Source organism: Halichoeres trimaculatus, unplaced genomic scaffold (genome assembly GCF_033239565.1).
Source record: "Halichoeres trimaculatus isolate MK-OKI-2021-1 unplaced genomic scaffold, fHalTri1.1 fHalTri1_scaffold_10, whole genome shotgun sequence".
NCBI lineage: Eukaryota > Metazoa > Chordata > Actinopteri > Labriformes > Labridae > Halichoeres > Halichoeres trimaculatus.
This window is the reverse complement of record NW_027437187.1, coordinates 10,921,098-10,939,641: the sequence shown is the minus strand read 5'-3', so window position 1 is coordinate 10,939,641 and position 18,544 is coordinate 10,921,098. Positions and strand designations below refer to the sequence as shown.

The 18,544-nt window shown below is 38.7% G+C and overlaps 1 protein-coding gene across 3 annotated transcripts in view; it reads left to right on the top strand.

Moving 5' to 3' along the window:
* The window catches only part of mical2b (microtubule associated monooxygenase, calponin and LIM domain containing 2b), a 62,506-nt gene extending 46,281 nt beyond the window's left edge, over positions 1–16,225 (top strand). Inside the window, exons 22-37 of one of the 3 annotated variants that reach the window (XM_074677326.1) lie at positions 105–197; positions 1,694–1,880; positions 3,245–3,318; positions 4,202–4,280; positions 8,026–8,184; positions 9,637–9,690; positions 10,229–10,347; positions 10,455–10,685; positions 10,811–10,986; positions 11,130–11,503; positions 11,900–11,973; positions 12,068–12,157; positions 13,798–13,891; positions 14,491–14,599; positions 14,675–14,748; positions 14,842–16,225. In XM_074677326.1, the coding sequence (XP_074533427.1) occupies positions 105–197; positions 1,694–1,880; positions 3,245–3,318; positions 4,202–4,280; positions 8,026–8,184; positions 9,637–9,690; positions 10,229–10,347; positions 10,455–10,685; positions 10,811–10,986; positions 11,130–11,503; positions 11,900–11,973; positions 12,068–12,157; positions 13,798–13,891; positions 14,491–14,599; positions 14,675–14,748; positions 14,842–15,062 (2,208 nt within the window). In that variant the 3' untranslated portion in view covers positions 15,063–16,225. The remainder of the gene's footprint in view (positions 1–104; positions 198–1,693; positions 1,881–3,244; positions 3,319–4,201; positions 4,281–8,025; positions 8,185–9,636; positions 9,691–10,228; positions 10,348–10,454; positions 10,686–10,810; positions 10,987–11,129; positions 11,504–11,899; positions 11,974–12,067; positions 12,158–13,797; positions 13,892–14,490; positions 14,600–14,674; positions 14,749–14,841) is intronic. The other 2 variants (XM_074677327.1, XM_074677329.1) reach the window with 2 other exon arrangements.
* Positions 16,226–18,544: the final 2,319 nt, after the last annotated feature.

Sequence of the window (18,544 nt, the reverse complement as noted above, 5' to 3'; positions counted from 1 at the left end):
TTCCTTCTCCTCCTTCTCACTCTCTTCTGTGGTTACCCTGTGCTTTCCTCCTCTTTTCCCCTCCTCCTTCTGCTTCCTTTGTGTCTCCCTGACATGTACTGTAGCGTACTGTTGGGAAGGTATCATCAGCTATAGATGCTAAAGCTCAGTTACTGGCCGTCCTCTATGAGACAGACCACAGGCCCAATGCCACGCCGGTAAGCTGCATGTGGAGTGTCCAACACAAACCTAACTCAAAACATCTGCTCAGTCTGTTGTTTTTGTTGTTGCTTTTTGGAAATGGCAAATTAAGAGTAAGGAAGGATGTTTCTGTCCTCCTGCTCCTCACCTCTTTGACATAAGTTGATCCGCCTTTGCAGGCTCTTGTTCCCTGGCAACGAAGGGGTCCCAAGGCGGTAAATAGGCTGTGCTTTGCCTGTATGTGGCTATTTAGTGCTAGCTGGTGGTTTATAAGCTTGCTTATACACATCTGCGTGTGGATATTGACACCTTAGGATCAGTTTTGCTGAGTTTTAACTTTGTTTGAGCCAAATAAATGCAGATGGGGTAAGCGGAGGCTTCAGCTGCTGCTGCTCAGTGCAGTCAGGTGCTATCAGACAGACTGACAGCATGACTCTACCAGAGGAACATTTTACCCTTAGCTCTGCTTCGTCACTGCTTTTTACAAGGCTACTACTGAGTTTTAATGTACAGAGAGATTAAATTAGTGGGTGTAACGAGGCTAAGGGACATTGACCTTTGAAATTACATTGAACTAACCTGATCAGTGGATGTTTTCAGTAGCAAGTCAGTAAAATTCTCTACTTGGTTATGTACAAATTTAGCATGGAGCTACAAACATTGGTTCACTGAACTAACAAAGTGTTGACGTGACTTTAGCTCCACCCTAGAGCTGACCTTAGACCTAAAAAATGTTAATTCTAAATTTAGACGCTGAAGTTAAAGAAGTGTTTTCCAAAACATGATGCATCATTATGAGAAACTTTGTTTTTTTCATTTTTGTTGAACGATCTTTCATTTTTAATCCAGAGTAACAACATGTCATTTTTCTTGTTTGTTTGTTTTTTGTTTGTTTTTTTTCTTAATCAAGTTTTTTCCTATCCCAAATCTTGACCAGTGACAAAAAACTCCATAAATGTTGTTTGGCGACTTATCTGCGATGTTGCTTCACTCATCCACTCTGTAATTCAGTAAAAATCTATTTTCCAGGATATTAAACCATCTTTGAGGCCTAATCAGGATCTCCAGCAAACCATTGACTTGCTTGAATCCATAGAGTCTGTGGCAAACCACAAGTAACTTGCCTGACTTTTATCAGTATCACTGACACTAACTTTTTATAGAAGTAGTTTTACCCTGCAGTACAAATGTGTTGGTTTTGGCACAGATTTGCAGCATTGCTTCCTCACAAAACTTTATTTCAGTAGGAGAATTAAAGTATCACACATGCAGCATATCAAATGTTTGTGAGCTTTGGGAAACTCATGAGACATTTTGTTGTTATATTTAAAGTGCTAAGTTTTTTAAGTGTAGTCTTGCCTGTTATGATGGGAGTACCTGCTAACTGCTGGACTGTTAAAACGTTGGCTTTGAGTAGTCTTCTGCTGCCATCTCTCAGGAATAATCATCATCCCTTAAACAAAGACATGTCTGGTGTTAACCTCTAACCCCGTCCTGCTCTTCTCCCTCTCAGTGTGTGGTGCGTAAGGACTTCCCTCCTGGCCTTGGTGGCAGTGACATCTGCTACTTCTGCACCAAGCGGGTGTATGTGATGGAGAGACTGAGTGCTGAGGGGTACTTCTTTCACCGAGAGTGTTTCCGTTGTGACGTTTGCAACTCCACCCTACGTCTTGGAGGGCACGCCTTTGATTCACATGAGGGTAGGTTTGAGTTACTGAAACTGCTAATGTCTTTGGTCCAGCTGGGAGAGTGTTTGGTTGTATGAGTGGGCAGATTTTGTTTTATGAATGCAGTTTGGTCATTTCATCCAGTTAAAGGTCCCATATTCTGCTCATTTTCTGCAGTTTAATATGGATCATTGATGTCTTCATGAAATGGTAGTAACATGATTTGGTCCAAAAAGCCAATAAATCAAGCACAGCAGCATTGTGCCCAGGCTCTCATAGCCCCTCTGTTCAGAACGCTCTGATTTAGTGGGCATGACCTTCATATGTCAATGAGACACCGCTGATACCGCCCCGCTCTTCAGCGTCACTGAGAGCGGCGCCACAAGCTCTGAGGGCACAATGTCTAGAAAACAACGAAGCTTGTTTACCATAACATTACAGGCTAAAACAACAGGCTAACCTCAGCTAAAGTTAGCATCCTGAAGCTAACACAGAGACAGGGGGACACTGAGCAAAAGCTCTTACATCTGCTCCACAGCACACAGCATTTAAAATACTCACATTTCCAGGGCCCGAGGTTTGTTGGTGGATGGTTGGTAATGCGCCTGGATTCAGGACCAGTCTATTCGCTAGCCCTCTGTTGTACTGTCCAAAGTTGGAAAAGCAGTTGGCCGTAAAGTGACTAGCACACACATGCACAGTTTTACTGAGTGTAGTTGGCACATTTCCCTCATAAATGAACTGTAGCCACTCAGTCTTGTCTTTTTCCGAGGTGTGAAGCTTGAGCATAGAACTATGTGGCTGTTTACAGCCAAAAAACAAAGCAGTGATGGCTCTTTAACTTTGGCATTGGGGAGGGGGTTCAGGGGTATCTTCTCCGGTGGACCAATCAGTTCAGACTTGCTCTTGATTGGTCAAAAAAGGGAATCGCTGACGTCGGCAAATCCCGAAAATTCCATACAGCTCATTTTAGGTCAGGATTTTACATTCACAAGCACTACTAAGTAGATGTTTTGTCATTAAATATCACATTTTGTGGGCAGGGAGGAAAGCCAAAGAGCCACAAATTTCACTAAAAGACTTAATAAAGTAGTTTTTGCATAATAAGGGACCTTTAAACCTTATATAACTGATTCCACTTTATAAAGACAAATAACTTCCTGTTTACTTAAAGGAATATATATATATATATATATATATATATATATATATATATATATATATATATATATATATATATATTATATATATATATATATATATATATATATATATATATATATATATATATATATATATATATATATATATATTACATATATGGTGTGTGTGTGTGTGTGTAGTTTTTTTTTGCTACAAAGAATGACGGCTGAGACGTTTTTGTGCTTCCTCTGCAGGAAAATTCTACTGTAAGATGCATTATGCCCAACGCCAGTCCAGCACTCACATGGGAAGGTTTAGGAGGAGAACGGTAAGGAGGACTTTCATGGCTTTACACCAAAAAAAAAGAGAAAAAGTACAATTAGAAAAGCAGTTTTAAAAGACGTTTTCAAAGAGAAAGGAACTTCATTTATACTTGAAGCTCAGCTGCCTTTTAAAACCTAGGGAGTGCTTTCATTCCTTTACTCTCTGGCTTTTGTTTACCTGCTCCAAGATGATTTGATGTGCTGCTACTCAGCTGCAGATTTGTTGTTTGGCCATCACTTTCCTCCTGAAGGCAGTCTGGTTGAAAGAGGTCTGAGTCTGAAATTGTGCTGATTTTGAAGTGCAAATGGAGTTGACCCTGCCTCAAAACAGAATAAAGAGGAAAGTCTCTGTTTTCATCCGGCAAAAAGTTCAGTGTGAAAGGCTTTTTGAGATGAATAAGTCAGGGTAACTGTGCATTGTTTCTGTGACGACCGTAGACTAACTGTAATGTGAACTCTGGTTTGATTTTATAACTCAAGGATCCAGGTTTGTCAAAATAACTGAATTCTTAGCAGCCTGTTTTGATCAGTAAAACCCAGTGGAGAAAATCTTTTCTTCCTCTCAAGGTTTAAAAGCTGTCATCTAAAAGACTTCATTGCATATGGACTCAGCGTAGTGCAGCTTATGAGCTCCAGAAGTTGCAGGTTATTTTTAAAGAAAATGTCTTCCTTTCATTTATAACATCCTGTGTCTTAATGTTGTTTCTGATTCATGCTGCATCTTTAACACTTTTTTCGTACTTGGAAAAAGTTGCTAGAGTTTATGCCCACCCCCCAAAAATGTCACTTGTTTTATTAATATCCAATTGTTCTATCTAAACACACTCATTTTTCTTTTGACCAGTTCAATGTGTTTAAACATCTCCATCTGTGACTCTTATGATACAGGAAGACCAAAGCCGCACCAAACCCTCTCTGTCCAGCGGGAGCTTCTCAGCCATAGGCAGCGTCCAGATCCAGTCCCCAGGTACCCTGGTTTCCTTGCTTAGGCAAGGCCTGAGCTGGCCCAGGCGAGCTAGCCGGGTCGTGTGTGTGTTGCCCCAGCAGCTGTTTGGAAGTGTGTGTGAGTCTTTCACAGCTGTGGGATCCCACATGAGGAGCTACTCACACGACTATATATTTCTGTATGAGCTGCTGAGCCTGGGTTGTCCTCTTCTTTGCATGATGCACGAGGTGCTGGGGCAGATCTACCAGGAGTCACAGCTGGCCCAGTAGCAGCCAGTGTCTGACTGGCTGCTACTGGGAGGGAAGTTACGCAGGAACTTTCCGTGTAAATCCTAAAAAAGCTAAACCAAGGATCTGAAAGTTTAAATCAGAAACCAAAAAAGGTGTTATCAGTCCAGAGTTATTGATATTAAAGGTATTTAGCAAAGCTTAGTATTATAATCTGCTTTGCTTGATAAACTTATTCCTTGCCTGGTGTGAGTTTTGCTCACAGTGATAACAAGAAGCCATCTTGAACAGATTGTCCCCTTGGTCCTTTGTCCTCTGACTCTATCAAACACAACCTGCTGAGTGGTTGATACACAAAAGCTTCTGTGGGAATTATTTTTCCTCCTCATGAAATCCATCTTTGTCAAACATGACCAAACAGTTAAACCCTGTTACCTGCACTCTGGACCAGCATAGATGATGTGAAAAACAGTGTTTGCCAGTGTTACCAACACACTCACACTGACCCTGCATTCTGCCTGCTGCACTATAACGTCTCACCACAGAGATGTGCATTGGAAATGCCAAAACAGGGTTATGTTTTAATAAGGTTTAATAAGGTTTGATATTATCAGTATTGTTATCTTACTATAATCTATGTATCAGTGTTAGTACTTCTTTGTTTTGCATTTGCACTTGACCTATTACATTCAGTATTATGTATTTTCATTGTTCATTTTTTATGTTTACTTTTTGTACTCCTTGTCTCTGCTTTATAAATGTTACAGTATTTTTACATTTTTAGATCAATCTTTGCCTTTTTGACTAAATTTATGCTCTTCAGTTGGAAATAAGAACAAGCCAAAAACACAGAGTGTTATCTTTGGTTTTCAGAGGTTGATTTTCTCTTCTTTAATCAGTAGACACAGTCTTTGCCTGAAAAAAAGAGACACCAAAAAAATTACAAATTACTGAAATGTTTGGATGTCTGGTTGGACTCAGTGAAAATATCTCACTGTATTGTTATTCCTTTGTTGTTCAAAGTTTTTGTATTTTCTTTTTTCTTTTCTTTTGTTCATTGGTTTCATTTTGAAAAGTGAGGATCTTATTCTTCTGTTTTCTTATTTTTATGCTTTGTTTTATTTCATCACTTTATTGCACATTGTACACACCCTTTATTACTCAGCACTCTGGTTTCTTTCCATCCTTCATTTCTATCCTTATTTCCTTCTCTTAATCCTTCCTTTCCCCCTCTCAAAGTAATTATTTTGCTGTTTCAAGTTTCCAGGGCTCTGATTGGCTGACTTCTGCCAGCATGATGATTGGCTAGCTTTTGGTCTAAAGATATATTCAAACTGCTCGTCTTTAGGCAGCTGATGTTGAAAACTCTGAGATAGATCAAAACCAACATCAGGCTGTCGGCCTGTTTCACTGTGCTGAGCTTGCTCGTTGCATGAGAAAGTGCTATAGTTAAATAAAAACAGTCTGCAAGCGGTGCATCCATTCTTGCTTTGAACTGAAAGATTTAAACAAATAGTCAATGAATCTACAGAAGTTATGTTTCGTTTACAGCTCCTTCACTGGTTTTACTTTCAGAATTTTCAGTCCAAAACTTCGGTTGAACAATTACCTGCGAAAGCACAAATGTTCCAATTGACCCCAACTTTACCTGACCCTGAAATGAGACGGTACTAAAACTTCATTTCAGGACAGAACTATTAGATAAAATTTATTGGTTCAGGTGGATATTATTTGACAAACCTGACTTTTCTGCCTAAGAGAGCTGTTCAAGCTGTACACTAGCTTGAGTTACAGCCCTTCCATTTTAAAGAAGAAAATAGTTTTCCATGAGCTGACCTGCTCACAGAAAGAAGTGCAGAGGTTGTTGGAAACTTGTCGCAGTGATACGCTGATGCACCTGTAGCCCTGTGGTTTGTCTGTTTTAGTCCTGACTGCTGCACTAACCCCACTAACACCCTACTCGTGGTGTGTCCCCCTCATAACCTCCCTCACAACAAACACCCTGTGGATTGCTCCTGATCGTCATATTGTTCTTAGTGCATCATGAGAAGCATGAGAAGCCGCCTCCCCTCCTCTCAGGCCCATCTGACAGTAACAGTTGTGTCTACGTGTCTGTGGTCTGTTTGTGGTTCCCTCTGTTTCAGAAGGAGGCCTCCCCCCCTCAGAGCCCCTCTCCAGATCTCTCTCATGCACCTCCTAGACTTTGCTCAGGAGATCTGCAGCACCATAGCAGCTTTTTGCACACTTCCAGATACACTTTGTCGGCTGTATTCTGTGTTTCATAGTTCTGTTTTGGTATTGAAGCAGCCTAAAAGCCTTGTTATTTGTTTTTCTCAACTGTAAAATTGCGTAATTTATGGTATTTATAAGCTGTTGATTTCTTTAAAAATAAATCAAATCGATTATATCTGATAATTTTCCTCGTGATTTGTTACCAAATAACCAAACTGCATCATCAAATTAACTTTTAATCATGATGCAGGTGACCTGTGTCATGATTTAAACGTCCAACTTTGTCAAAAGGCCTCCATCGAAGCAAACCCTTCCTCCATCCCTTTGCTAAGTCAACGTAACATCACCCAGACAAATCATTTCTGCCATCACAGCTTTTGTTAACTCAACAATAACATGTGCTTTGTAACACTTAATGAAAAGCTGAAAGCCTTATAGTTTGCAGAGAGGGAGACGCACCAGGACATACGCACAAAGTTTGCCTTTCATTGGGCTTCCACTGTGAGACCAGTTTTCACACTGATGATAAATAACTCATAGAGCTAGACATAAGACTAATGAAGCATAGCTGTTACCAAATATTGTTGAGTTGATTCAAATCTAACCCTGTTGATCCCTTCGTCAGTCAGTCTGTTCCTCTCGTCAACTTCTTCGTGGGTTCTGCTCGTGGGTCTGCTCTATCCTTTCCTCTGGGTTTGTCGTCAGTTTCTGCCCCTTGTGATTGTCTTACGTTTCCTCTTTCAACACTAAGACACACCAATATGAACACACCAAGATAAACTGTTTAAAAAAACTCTAAAATAAAAAGCTTTAGACGTGTAATGACCGACACACTACACACAAAGGTTTCATCAACACACTTTCATTCCTTTGCTCTGACCAAGTGGAATCTCCTCTGTACAATGTTGACCTCATTACTCTGTGAGTACTGTCGATGGACATGTCACATGATTTATCAGTGCTTGTGTTACAAATAGAGATTAATATACTGTGGAATAACAAAGCTGTAATGGAGTGCATGTGCCATGTTGTTGTTTTCAGTAGAAACTTTTACTTCTGTCTGTAATGTATGTAATGATATATTTGCTGCAGGGCTGTTGAAACAGATTTTTTAAGTAATGTGGCAGAAAGAAGTGCAGTAACTTTAAACCTTTTCTGGAGACCTAGTTAGTTATGATGCATGATGTTAGCAACAGTCAAGATTTTTTTTATTTTTCAGTTTTTGTTGTTTGTTTTTGGTAAAATGTGATGTTCACCCAGAAATGATGAAAAACTTAAGTCCGACATTTACTGCTTTTATTTTGCAGCCTGGGCATCCACAGGCTCATCCAACCATCAGCTTGACAAACACGAGAAAAGACTTCCTGAAGATACAGAGATGGCTGTTGAAGCTCTGTATGAGTCCAGTACGGCCAAACCCACAGCTAAAGATCCAACAGGAGCCAAGAGCCAAGAGAATAACAAAGGTCAGTGTGGTCTGTGCAGATCCTTGCAGGGTGTTTTGGGTTTATCTACCATCCTGTAAGGGAATAAAAAGAAAGAAAATATTAATTATTATGTTGTTTTTAATTCTGTTGGAATATCTTGACTATTGTAATATACAGAAATCTTATGAGTATGAGGAAATAAATAAAGTAGACCAGGGTTTCCTAAATTCAGAATCAGAATCTCTCAGAGAAAAGATGATCTGATAGCTTAGAGAAATCATGTCATACTTAGAAAACACAAGACCTTGAAGCTTTTAAAAAAGTGTTTTGTCAATATTTGCTTCTCAAGGTCGCAGGAAAAGAAACTCTTGATCTGCTTTGATTTCCTCTGAGAGACATTGCTGTATCAAGGAATGGGTCCCAAATTAGGTACTTTTATAGGTACTGACCAAATTCTGTCAAAAGTACTGTGTACTGATTCACGTAAAACCAAAATGTACCATGTTTAGGTACCTAAATGCATCCTTGTGGCTGTGAGGGAGTGGAAGAGGAGGTGATTTTCCATGCAGGACATGAACACAGCATTGCAAGGTTACTTATTGAAGAATGAATATGTGAAATTGAACAATTTATTTATTATTTAAAAAAACAGTTAATTTTTAGCACATGAACACAAAAAGTACCCAAAATTGGTACCGTTGAGTACCGATACCAATTGCCAGGTACCAATTTTGGGTACCGTATTGTTCAAATGTGAAAGGTGTTGCTTCATGTAGGCAGCGGTAACATTGTTTAAAAAATTATTCTGTCATATTACAAAGATCATGTGACCAGTTTTAATATTTTTTTCCCACACTGATCATATATTTTCTTTCTTTTAAAACCAAGCTTTTAAATCCAAAGGTGTCCATTTTAAAGAGAGACATTTAAGTTGTAGAATATTTCTAGTTTGATGCTTTTCGCAGAAAGTTAGGTCTGAGTTTCTTGGGGTTTATATTTCCTGTACTAACCGTTGGAGCAGAGGGATAATGTACTTATTAGTCCTCTGCCACGCTGGAACAACTTTTGGACATATGATCATAGTTGTCTTTGTTCCTGTGTGCAGAGGATGGATCATGGGGTCTCTTGTTTCATCCTGACTTTTCCTACCCACCAATTAGATCTATATATGTGTCTTTTGAACTGGTGCTTTATTTTCTGGCTTCGTTTACATTTTTTGCATCCTCTTATCTAAATATTAAAGTTGGCAATTAATGTAGAGCATGTTGGTTCCTTGTTGGCACTGACTCCATTCTCACGGCCTGTTATCTCTCATTACGTCGCCTGCAGTGAGCTAAAGTGAGCTGAGCCAGAGCCAGCACTCTTTCCTGAAAACACACCGTGGAGAATTCAGTCTTTGTGCTGTTTTAATCCAACAGATTATTTGTCAAGTCCCCTAAAACTCAAAGTCTGCCTTTCTCCGTGTGTTTTGGTCTCTGTCTCCTATCTCAGAGGTTCTTTGTAAGACCAAACAGAATAATCGATGGAAAAGGAAGATCAGAGCGAGTGGGTACCTCGATGTAAATTGCTTTTCTTTGCATGACTTCTCCAATCTTTGTTGTATCTCTCCTGGTGTCAAAGACTTTTTCATTGGGGTTTGATTGATTAGTAGAGCTGGATCTCTTTCTCCTGAAATCACACAGAGATTTGGTGATGTGTAGTTAAACTTTCTTCACTATCTGCATGCTTTACTATGGTTAAAGTGATGTTCATGGCAGGATGCAGTGGCTGGCTGCTCTACGGACATGAACATTGTTGTAATGAGTTTTAAACACCACTAGGAGTCAGCATTTTTCTCTTTTAAAGAATTGATTGAGTGTTGAGACTTTCTTGGTAGTGTTCACTGGTTTTAGCAGCCTTCCTTTGACTCACTGATAAAACTTCATTTTTGAAAGCACTCATTGTAGTTTTTGATATTTTTATCCAATTTTCTCACTTTCTTCAGCAAGGACACCTTCAACAGGGATGAAAGTTAAATATAACCATTTTTCCTCAAATATCACAATCTCTTTGATAAACGCGTTGACTTTCTGCCTCTGTACAGCCTTCCCTCTCATCTTCATCAAACACTTCCAGAGGGAGTGTTCCCAAGACAGACTGGGACCAGAAACTGTCCCTGAAGCAGACTCTGACTTTGAGATCATCGCAGCAGAAAAACAAACTGTGAGTTTACTAAAACTTGGTAAACATGTTGAGAGAAGATGTGATGAACTACTGCTTTTATGCAACGCTGTATCCTTTCTGCACTAACAAGAGCCTGTACTTTTCAGTGCCCCAACGGCAGTTCAGAGACATCGGCAGATACTCAGAATTCCTCAGAGGGAAGTGAGAAAAGTGAAGAGCCCTCAGCAACAAAGGAGCTTGGCAGCAACTCATCCTCTCCAAAGAAACGCTTGATGCTATCTCTTTCTGAGAAAGAGAAGCTTCTAAGCTGGGACGAGTTGGTTACACCTGAGGAAACCCTGAGCATCACGAACAACAAAAACACTCATCAACTTCAAGTGAGTCATTTATTAACGGAGCTTTTTCATTTCTTCTAGAAAACAAAGACTTGGACATGCTTGTTTTTCTGCTCCAGATTATGCTCCTCACTACATTTTTCCTCTGTCCTCTGATGTTTTATCAGGTGCAAGCAGAGACAGAAGCAGATAAGCTTCAGACGGACCACAGCCAGGATGGGGAAATATCCCAGAGCCAAACCTCTGCCTCATCAACCTCAGCCTTCCAGCTCATAGCCAACGCCTTCAGGAGGACATTTAGTGTGACCAATCCATCCAGCAACTCCAACGCTGCGGTCCCAATGTTTGTATCTAATATTTGCTTTTATGAAAACCTGTTCAAAATGCCACAACCAAGATACGGCCCAAACCAACTCTGTGATGTTTTCTGTGCTAGTTATGTTCAGATTTTAAAGTAATTTGTGATTAATTCTCGTTACTCATCAGGAGGCCCAAACGTGAAGGCAACCGCAGACAGAGGCCGATGTCATTAGGAGCCATAGGCCTCTCCTCCCTCTTCAGCACCGCGGCTTCAGAGCCATCCAGAGATGAAAACAAGGCCGATGCTCAGTGGGCAGCTGTGGGGAGCAATCCGTGGGAGTCTGGACAGGACCTGCCCTCGCTGTTACAGAGTGTGTCCCTCAGGGGGCGTCGAGACTCTGGAGGGGTGTTCTCTGATGACATGGCATCTTTACCGCGCAAGAGGGTCAACTTGTTTTCATCCCTGAGGCTGAAAAAGAGCAGGACGGCAGAAAACGAGGGGCAGGACCAGGAAATGCAGAAGGAGATCATGACGATCCTCACAAACCTCAGTAACAAAGGTAGCTACAGGGATTTCCCAACGCTTTCTCATAAGCATTAAAGTAACCACAATATCAACATTGTTGAACAATCCTTGAATGACCAAGTGTTTTTTTTTCACAACGCTGACATTTAAACACACTTTCAACTGAAAAGAAAACACTTTCTAAAACAATGAAGCAAGAGACAAGCTGTGCCATGGAATGCTAAAAATGACATAGATGTATTTCTATAAATAAAGAAAGCAATGCATATGTTTAACTTTGACACACCCAGCAGATAACAAAGCCAGCTTTTAATATGATATTAAATCAATCAATGTCAGGAAAAAGCTTTCTTGCATATTTATTGGATAGCTTTCATAGGTATTTGTCAAAAAGTGACATTGTCCTGACTCTTTCTGTCTTTTTTTGTAGCCTCAAGTCAACAGAGTCTGGAGGATCTTTCCTCAAGTGATGATGAAGATGAAAATGTCACATCCAATCAGAAGGTTGGTGGAGGCTGTTATCTTTGAGGCGCTGCAGGACATTGTGACTGGTGCAGGAATAGGTTGTGAATTTATCGTGATGTTCTTCCTGTTCCAGCTGTTTACAGAGAAACAGAGGAGGAATCAGGAGAAGATCGTCGCCCAGCAGGCTAAAAGAGAGCAGCTGAAGAGGCTTCACCGTGCTCAGGTACTGATCTGTCTTTGAAAAGCTCAGCTTTTTCACTGACATGTTTGAAGCGTGAGACTCTTACTGTTTGATTTCACCAAGAGGTATCGGAAGTGAGGGTTTCACCTTTGACACCATGTCAGAGTTGCTTTAGGATGGCTATGCTAGGGTTTATATTAAACCAAGCTAACAAGATGCTAGCTCTAACTTCATACTGAATTTAAACCATTTAGATGCAATATTTACGTGTATATGCCTTTAGGGCTGGGTACCACATATGCACATGTATACCTTTATATTTTTATATTTTACTGTGTCAGTTGGCGTCATTAATACAATGAAACATATCTTAATTTTTCTAACAAAATTGACACTTTTTTTCCCTTCTGGGGTTTTTTTTGTGCACCACCACCCAGACAGAATATAATACATACATAAACAACTGATACTCATAGGATCATAATATCATAATAATGGATAAATAATACAATTCCAAATTTATTGCATATACTTGGCAGCAACTTTCCAAAAATATCATTAAATTGAGTTTACATTCACAACATGTATTTCCATTATTTATATATCATTGAAACAGGGTATATCATAATAATAAAGTAACAGAAGAAAACTAACAATTATATATACAAACAGAAAAAAAAACAATAAAATAGAAAAAAAGATAAATAAAATAAAATAATTGGCTTTCTATATCATTTCATTTATCAGATTAATTCATATTTAAGCTATACATGTACATAAGAAAACTCACTCCATCTGATTTTACTCCACGTTTACATTGTTAGTTTTATACTTCATATGAAAGGAGGCCCATCTTTTTTTAAACAGCCTTTCCTTCCTATTTTTTTCTGGGTTATTTTTTCCTTTCTATAAAATCTGTCCACTATTTCTAACCACTTTTTCAAGTCTTTTTCCAGTTTCTTGTGATTTGCTTTAATTAAAGCAAATCACATGTATACCTTTAAGGCAGTATGTGATGGATAGGTCATACTAGATTGTGTCATCTATCTAAGCTTTCAAAAAGAAATAAAACTGAAGACAAAATTTCTACTCTCTCTATGTGTATTTCAGTGAATTACTGTGCATTTTTATTAGTCACATGTCCGAAGGATCCACTCTAAGTGGGTAAAAGCATATGATTCTTATTAGTGTTTTCATCAAATTTAAAGAGGGGGGTGTTGTGCTTTTTTAAGCTTAATGGCGTTAAATAATTATCAGTTTTAGAAAACTTTGAAATGCTTGAAGCCAATCGACCCGAAATGCTTTGTCTAGCTGATGTTGCTGTAACATATAAATAGGTAGCATTTAGTATGGACATCTAGCATTGTTACTTTATAATGCTTATTGTACGAGAAGACTTAATGACCCCTCTTTAAATCTAATTGAAATAATAAGTAAAATCAAGCCATGCTCATGTTATTTGGCATCCTTCAGGTTTTGGGATAGTAACAGTTGCATTTCTGTCATGACCTCAACACCATGAAGCTGATAACAATATGTTTAAAATGAAAAAAAAAAAGTATATTTCTACTGCCTAAGTATCCCCAAATGCCAGTGAGACTTTCTTTTGCAAGTTACTTTGTCACTGAACAGAGTATTTAGCCACCGTGTGTTGTATAACGTCACATTTCTGTGTTTCTCAGGCCATCCAGAGACAACTGGAGGAGGTTGCGGAGAAGCAGAGAGATCTGGAAGAGAGAGGAGTGGCTATTGAAAAGACTATAAGAGGAGAAACAGGTACTGGACAAAATACACACCCACAGACCAGTGATTTACAAAGGTCCTTGAGTCTGAACAAGACATTAGAAGCTACTTTCACTGATAAAACTCTGAACCATACGCCTCGGTTCAATATAATACCCAATGGAATTCCACTTTGAATACTTCATTTTTCTACTCTATTTATTGATGTGCCAATACTTCTCAAACCATTTACAAAAAGCATTGCCTTGTAATGCAGGTCTGGTTAAAAGCTTCTACACACAGTTCAGTTAATGGCTGTTCTCACAATAGACAGAGAGACTTCATCTTTTCACAGCACAGGCTTTTGTTTGTGTTCAGTGAATAGCCTGGTCTTGTCAAGTTAAGGCAAAGCGCGTAGCCTTTGTGTTTTTTGTGTGAGAGGATGATTCAAGTATGTATTTTTAATAATGGCCTCACATAATTGGTGTAAAAACTAAAATATTTTTCTGCCTCTCTCGACTTGTCTCCTCTCATCCCCCACCAACCGGGCCACATCCTTCACCATCGATCCCTCTCTTTTCTTTCATTCCTTAAAAAAAACTTCTCTCACACTTTTTTTTCATTCTTCTGTCCTTTCTTTCTAACGCTCTAAGGATCATCTCCAACAGATGACAGCGAGGAGGCCCTGCTCTATCAGTCGTGGTTTAAGCTCGTCCTGGAGAAGAACAGATTGGCACGATACGAGTCTGAACTCATGATCTTGTAAGTGACAGCATCAGAAACCATGAATCATGTTTGCTTCATGTAGTTCCCAAACCAACGTCCTCCTCTTTGCAGTGCACAGGAGCTTGAACTGGAGGACACACAGAGCAGACTGCAGCAGGAGCTGCGGCATCGGATGGCAACAGAGGGTAAACATTGATCAAGCACAAAAATCAAACAGTCTGATCGTTGGATAAACCTTCTTACCTTCTCTCTTTCTGCTTTTTTCTACCTTTCTCCAGATACAAGCAAAAGTGCCTCAGAGCTGCAGGAGGAGCAGGAGATCCTGGCAGAGATCATGAGGACGGTGGAGAAACGAGACATGCTGGTGTCCATACTGGAGGAGCAGAGGTTGAAGGAGAGGGCTGAGGACAGGGACCTGGAGAGCCTTATAATGTTCAAGGGTTATGAGTTTAACTGGATCCAGTCCGATGACAGCTGGGGGCAGGAGAAACTGAACTGAACCTCAGGATGAACTGAGCAGATCGTAGAGGGTAAAGGAGGATGTGATGACACTGTTTGACCTAAAAATGTGACAGCTCACATCAGAAGTTTCTTTCCTTCCGTGAGGCTAAAACTGCAAAATTTGAGGATGAAACATCAAATACAGCAGCGCCATCTCGTCTCACTCTGCTGCTGTCAGAGTTTGAATGCTACAAATGAATGGAAATGGATCCCAAGATTAGCATGCTTTCCATGTGGGCTAATGATATGTCTGTGACATCTGTGCTTGGCTTTGTAATCAGTTATGTCCCAACACTGGCTTAAAACTGACTGAAAAATACAATAGGATGAACTACTTTGACTAATTTTAGTGTCTTGTAAAGTTTTTGGCAAACCTCAGCTGTTTAGTTGCTTTCTTTAATAGTAAAGTTGTTGTGAAGTTTTTTTTATTTGTTGTTGATGTAGCACTGAACTGCCTCACTGGACAGCACAAAGAGCAACTCAACCCTTTCCCTGAAGTTGTGTCTTTCACTTTATTAGTTTTAAATTCATTAGTATGAAGACACTGTCGATCACTTTGTGGCTATTTGTTTCTTACACTTCTGTTTATTAAGTATGTTTTCTCACTTTATACCTTAACACTCTCTAATAAAGTCAAAACTGATCCTTTTACATAGTCAAAGACACTATTTAACACAAAGTAAGATTTGTACTGCCATGTACTCATTGTCAGCTGCTGAAATGTACCTGAAATTATCCCTTTTAACATGAAACTGACCCATAAAGCTTCATTTGCACAGGTTAAAACCATCTTGCACGTTTGATACAGATTGCACCAGAGTTTTTTTAATCTCACAGATATGCAATTTGAGACAGACATGAAAAAAATAATCTGCAAAGAATGCACTTTTCTGATTTGTCTAATTTCAAAGCTGTTCACCCAACTACTGTTAGCTGAACTGTGATTTTTTTTTTTTCGTGCTTGTTTTGTGTGTGAGCTCTCACAGCCTCATCTTCTACAAGAGACAACTAACATTGTGTTTACATGAGTTTTAACCCAGGACAAGACCCTACAATGCTTCATGGGTTCATGTCAGGTTCACTGTGAATGGCTAAACGCTGAGTTGTGTTTCTTTTTCAACATTGTATGGATTTGAAGTGTTTCTGTAAATGTTTGTTTTATTCTGCTTATACCTTTAAAATGTTAATAAAAAGTACATTTTTAAAAAATAGTATTGTTGCAGACACAGTCTCATACATAACTGCTAATAGCATTTCTCTTGTATCAGATTGTTTGAAAGTCACACATGTTAATTAGACTTGTGTTACTGAAACTTCTGTCTTTTTAGTATTTTTTTATTTCCTTAAAGGGAGAAAACTAAATTGATTCTACAGAAGTCCTGGAAGGCCATAATTAAAACCAATTTGTTTTCTGTGTTTTCTTGAGTTAGAGAGTTGATTTCAGTTGTTTTCTTTTTCTGTTCTTTTCGAAAGCTTGAGTTATTCTCTCATTAATCTTAGTTTATGTGTTTCCTCAAGTCAATGTTTTTTTTTTTTTTTTTTTTTTTTGCCAACTGTTTTATTGTTATCATTAGCCAGAAAACAGCATACCAAGCTGCTTCTCTGATGCCACCAATATGATTTAGATAAAGGAAACCTAGTTCTGAGTTTCTACGTGCTTTACCTCAATCATGTGGGCTGGAGCAGTAGTACAATTTATTTTCTCAAATATTTTGTAAAAATGAGTTACTTGTAGTAGTGTTCTTGAGATCTTGACATAATTTTCTTATTATCTCCAGAAAACAAATCTTGTTTTCTGTAGATATTGTTATTATTTATCTATTTATCATGAGAAATCAAAGATATTCCCAAGATTTTACAAAGTGTTACTTTGTGAAAAAGCACAAGGAGACAAAGCTAGACTCTACTTACCTCTATCATGTGTACATCAGCAGAGAGGCAGTAAGCCATGCCATATTGTCTAATGATAGCAATCGACCTACAGATCTGATTTTTAGAATGTCAGAGAATTACCCTGTCACTTTAAGAAAATCACAAGTGCCATAAGTTGCAGTTCAGCATGTGACCACTTGAGGCTGGCAGCCGAAAGACTGGACACCACATAGAGAACAGGCCAAAAAAAAAAAAACTTTTACGGCATTTAAACATCTTTTTACAGTCTGGTCCAAAAAATGTCTTGGCTGACTAATTTCAATATCGCCACAGTGTATAGGGGTGATTTTTTTTCTAACTCAGCAGTTTGGAAGATATTAAGATCACAAGTTTGCCCAATCAGAGCCATAGCTCATGTGACTGACAGGTCTGTTGCGCTATAGCTGTAAGTGAGGAGACGTGAAGCCCTGCCTTTTGAGTCAGCAATTCCAATATAGCCTCTGCCAACGTTCTGCTTTACTACTCTGTATCATGAACAGGTGAGTTACGGCACATGGACTGCATCCATATGTCAAATAGTCTGTGGAGGGAAAAAAGTTTCCTGCAGATACCAAAAAAAATTAGTTGAGATTTCAAGAAAAGAACTTAAGTTGAATTATATTTAAAAAAAAAAAAAAAACCCTGAGAGAATGGAAAGTAACGTGACCTTCTAGGGCCTCTGTAAATAACAGCGATCAACCTGCTGGTTTGATATTTGGATTGAAAATGATCTTGAGAAAATGTTTTTGTCTTGACATAACTTAAGCATCTCATTATGTAAAAAAATATGCTTAACCCATGCAGGGGCGTAGCTACAATTAGGCAAACACAGGCAGTTGCCTGGGGCCCCAAGATTCCCAGGGGCCCCCAAAGCATCTCTTAAAAACTGATTTATGAAGTTCTCTTCAATTGAAAGCATTTCTTTTTTCTAAATCTTACTTCACATGCTTCAAAATACACCATCTTTAATGATTGTTTTGGGTACTCCCCCTCCCTTCTTATTCAATGGGCTATTCCATGTTACAACACATCTGAAAATTTGATTCAGGAAGAAAGTGGTAAAAAACACTTCTTTTCCCCTTTTTTTTCTATTTTCAACCAAGTCGGATATAAAAACAATGTTGCTCTGAGATCTGAGATAAACATATAAGACTTTTAGGATTTTAAGGACTTTATCTAGCCCCGGAAACAGGATAATTTTCTCAAAATCAAACTTTTTGATTTTGTAATAAACATTATTGTACAAAATCTCTTTTTTAGATACAAAACTCACTGGACAGGGGGTCAAATAAAAATATATTAACTTTAAAATAATAGTACCAAAAAGTATGGTAACTGTAAATATCACCTCTTTCAGTAGATTTCTTTCCAGTTTTATGTTGTGCTTGATATTTACATATTTTTTCTTCGCTAAATAATATTTTTCAATATTTACCTATTGTAATGTTTTTCACTTCATACTTTCTTGTTTGTTACTGTTACTCTGTAAATTCCCCACTGTGGGACAAATAAGCTGTCAATTGACCATAAAAGATTTCAAATCCAGGACAAAGTGGACTAAATTATGTG